We start from the raw sequence: 4278 nt of genomic DNA, 5'->3' as shown, positions 1-4278 counted from the left end.
TTCACACATTCAATAAGAGTCCTGGCCTGAACACATCTAAAGGCCAATACTCTGTTATAATCATAGCGCCACCTGCTGGCAACAGGAAATGTCATGTCTTACACCAACTCAAACATACCATGTTCAATCTACACCAAACTTCATGTTTGATAAATGTCCTGGCCTGAAGACATCTACATGCCAATATTCAGTTATAGTCATAGCGCCACCAGCTGGCAGCACAAAGTTTGGCACATGTAAATGACTTTGACATATTCCTCCTATATTTACCACTTTAAATGCATATTGCTCACCATTCACTGGGACCCTTTCAACGCTGCTTGCAGCTTTAATTTAATTTGTAATTTCTATATTATACAACATGATTTGCATGTTAACAGTCAACAACAAAAAAAAAAAAAAAAATGCATTTATAATCTACATCTTGAATCATGAAAATTAAATACTTTTTAATTATTTAAAAAAATTGTTTTTAATTTATTCAGTTTATTTATATATTTATAAATACAATTTAAATATTTAAAAATAACATTTATATACTTATAATTTATCACAATTTAATTAAAATTTATTTAATTTTTCAAGGTACATTAACATTGTAATTTGTAAAATAAAATTATCATGAAAAATACTGTGAAAACTGTTAGGTGATGTTACCTAATGCAACTAATGGCAATGAACTGAACCTTACTGTAAAGCATAACCATGGTTTACTTAAAGTTGTCTCTGTACATTAAAATGGGATAAAAGAAAGTACTCAAAATCAGAAAAATCAGCTTCAGTCTTGTGTTTGCATGAAGCAGTCATACAAGGTGAACAAAACAGGACAATTACACAAATTCTCAATGCATTGGGATCAAAGTTTAATTGGGTAAAACGTGTAAGATGGTGAAGGACTAAAAGCAGGCTGTAAACACATCAAACACGGAGCTGCCGGTGCAGGACGCGTGACAGCCACATTCTCGCAGATCAATTATTCACAACAAAAACATAAAAGGTATTTGTAGACACACAACGAACACAGCTGCAACTGCAATTAAGTGGAATCCATGTAAAGATAAATGCTCAGGATTAAGGATGCACATGCCAGTGGCTGTGTTTGGAACAAAACACTAGCTTACTACTTATTGAGGACTTTACATATGGTTCACTGCATGCTATTTTTAAATAGTATGTAATGAAAATGCATTGCTGTTTTATATATATACACTGCAGATAAGTATGGTAGTAAGATATTCTGAATGCAGCCGATGTCTCGTCCTGCTGCATGTGAAGGGTTGCAATGGATTACCTATGCATGAGGGGAGCGGGTGGTCCCACGTCCGTCTCTCGCCCGTCATACATCTCAATATGCTGCTGCCATGGAGACTGTAGCCAGGATCACAGCGATACGTGACCACGCTGCCAGCAAAGTGGCCTTGGTCGCTGACTTTGGATCCAAATTGAGGCACACCGGGTTCGTCACAATGGGAAAGTTCAAAACCTGGAGGAGAAAAGCATGTGAAAGAGGAACATCAGTGGGTGTTTTCAAGTGCTCCCAGGGGGCGGTTTTAGGTTTTTTGAGATTTCAAGATTATTGCGATATGAAGGTCACATTAAAACATCTTTTAAAACTTCTTGCTTGGAAACATCTTACAATGCCTTCATTTTTTTTTCTTTATAACTTTTCTTTATTTATTTTTTCCTCATCTCAGTCCCATACTTTTAAACTTAAAACATGTCAATTTCTATGAAAATATGTTGTAATATTTTTTAAAATTAAAAATTAAATATAATAAAATTATTACTCCATATTATTTTAGTATCATTGATGGTTAATATTTAGAATTATATATATATATATAATTCTAAATATTAACTATCAATGATATTTTAGTAGTAAATTTTAGTAATTTTTGTGTGTTGGTCTTTTTTTTTCTTTTTTTACTCATATTTTACTATTTTACTATATTTACTACTTTACTATTATTATGATTCTTGTATTACCTCAAGTAATAAAAACAAGAAATGTTGTTATTAATCTGTATTAATCTGCATGTATGGGTTTTATTTTATTTAGATTTAGTTATTTTACTACTTATAGTAATAAAAAGTAATAAAAACAAGAAATGTTGGTTTGGCAACTAGATGAAATAACATGTTACAGATTTTTATTTTATTTTATTTGTTTATATTAAACCATTATTTAAAGGGTAATATTAAACATTTCAATATTTCTTGGATCAAAATAATTGATTATATACTTTTACAAAAATTCCTCACTTTGAACATTTTCATCACACACCGCAATTTATTCAAATGTTTTTGTACTTGATTATCAATGAGATTAAAGTACACTGTAAGTAAAAATCACAGTAAAAAAAACAGAACGTAAAAAAATATATACATTATTTAGGATAGTATTTACATAAATATTTAGTAGGATGCATAAAAAGCAAACATAAAACAAATTATGCTTAAATTACCAAAAAAATTGTGTCTATTCCACCACAAAATGTTATCAGACATCAGGAAGGAAAAAGACAAACCTAAATATATTAGAGAGAGTGTGAAATGTGTGTTTTAAGAATATTTACTTTCTAAACGTTAACATGATCAAAGGTGGCCACAGTTGAAGAAACACCCAACCGACGTGTTAGAGACCACCCAGCAATGTGTGGAATTACACCAAGCTGCTGGAGTTCAAAATACAGTACAAGACCAGAAGTATGTGCATCCAAACATGCTAGCTGAGCATTTAATTTCAAAACCATGGGTATTAATATGAAGTCGGTCCTTCCTACTGCTACTGTATAAAACTGTCCACTCTTCAGGAATGGTTTTCCACTAGATGTTGGAACAAGGATGTAGGAATTCACTCATTCAGACAAACCAGCAGTACTGTATGTGTAAAGCTAAAAGAGCAATAATCAAAAGGAAGGCCCAGATACTTTTGACCATTTAATGTGTAAAAAGAAATTTCAGAAGAATTGTTTTTCTGCTTCATAACAATCATATCAATCATTTCAACAAAGTTAACCTCTGAAATCAACTGAATTGCAGGGCTGCAAAATTGTCCCTGAGCCTCCAAATGAAGTTTCCCACTCTCTCCTTTCTGATTTGTACAATTATATTTTACAAGCAAACACAATTTCCTGTGTATTTCCTATGTCATATGCAATTACAGCGAACAGGAGCACAAATAATATCATTCCAACCATTTATTCCTAATCAGATCTTAACGAGAGAATGATACAGCTAATTAATTTATTAAAACTAGGTGTGGGTGAAAGAATCACAATCCAAGCCCACCAGGAGTTACCGTCCCAGCGGACCGACACACACGGCGTTATGAATTTCACTTTGAGTCTGCATAATGTAACCTTGTTATGCACATAAAACAAAGAAATAAGTCCACAGCCATAATAATATTCACATTGATATGAACATGCAGCCTGACAATACTGCGAGACAATAACATGAGCAATACCGTGCCTGCTAATTAAGACTTTACTGACAGGAGATGAAAATACAGGGGATGTTATAGACAGTTTATGGATAACCGTGGATTTATTCAGCTCTAGAATCTAGTTTTGTGTGAACACTCATATCAAATCAGACAGCACTAGCAGAATTAATCAAGAGAATATCGCAGTCATGTTATTGACACACAGAGAGTACAGTACTTTTGACTACTGGCATAAACTTTGCAGATTATTCTGCCCACTTCAACATGTGCCAGCCCACCACTACATGTGTAAGTGGGCAGAATAAGCTGAGAGTGTATGACAGACTTAACAACACTGGTTTTTATATACACTACTGGCCTTTGCAGATTATTCTGCCCACTTCAACATGTGCCAGCCCACCACTACATGTGTAAGTGGGCAGAATTATCTTATGTTCACCAAGGCTGCATTAATTTGATTAAAATACAGTAAAACATTAATATTGAGAAATGTTATTACCAGTGTTGGGGGTAACGCATTACAAGTAACACGAGTTACATAATCAGATTACTTTTTCCAAGTAACTAGTAAATTAACGCATTACTTTTTAATTTACAAGAGAATATCTGAGTTACTTTTTCAAATAAGTAACGCAAGTTACTTTTTTTTCCAATTTATTGATTGACAGCTCTCCTGTCCCCATGTTGAGAGAAATCAGAAGATGTTACTGTAGTTCAAAATAAATATGAATATGCATTAATTCATCTCACCCACAAAAAAAAAAAGATTCAGTATGTGACGAGTGGGGGCGGGGCCGAGAGCCGTGGGAACGGAGCGAGGCCAGTGGAGT

General features: G+C 33.5%; 1 protein-coding gene across 1 annotated transcript in view; it reads right to left on the bottom strand.

Moving 5' to 3' along the window:
• LOC107756877 (CUB and sushi domain-containing protein 3-like) overlaps positions 1-4278 on the bottom strand; it is a 287188-nt gene that overhangs the window by 155606 nt on the left and 127304 nt on the right. Inside the window, exon 22 of the mRNA XM_016574196.1 lies at positions 1292-1483. Coding sequence (XP_016429682.1) covers positions 1292-1483 — 192 coding nt within the window. The remainder of the gene's footprint in view (positions 1-1291; positions 1484-4278) is intronic.

This window comes from Sinocyclocheilus rhinocerous, unplaced genomic scaffold (assembly GCF_001515625.1).
Source record: "Sinocyclocheilus rhinocerous isolate Xijiao unplaced genomic scaffold, SAMN03320098_v1.1 scaffold1735, whole genome shotgun sequence".
NCBI lineage: Eukaryota > Metazoa > Chordata > Actinopteri > Cypriniformes > Cyprinidae > Sinocyclocheilus > Sinocyclocheilus rhinocerous.
The sequence above is the reverse complement of the archived record's forward strand: the minus strand, read 5'-3'. Positions and strand labels throughout refer to the sequence as shown.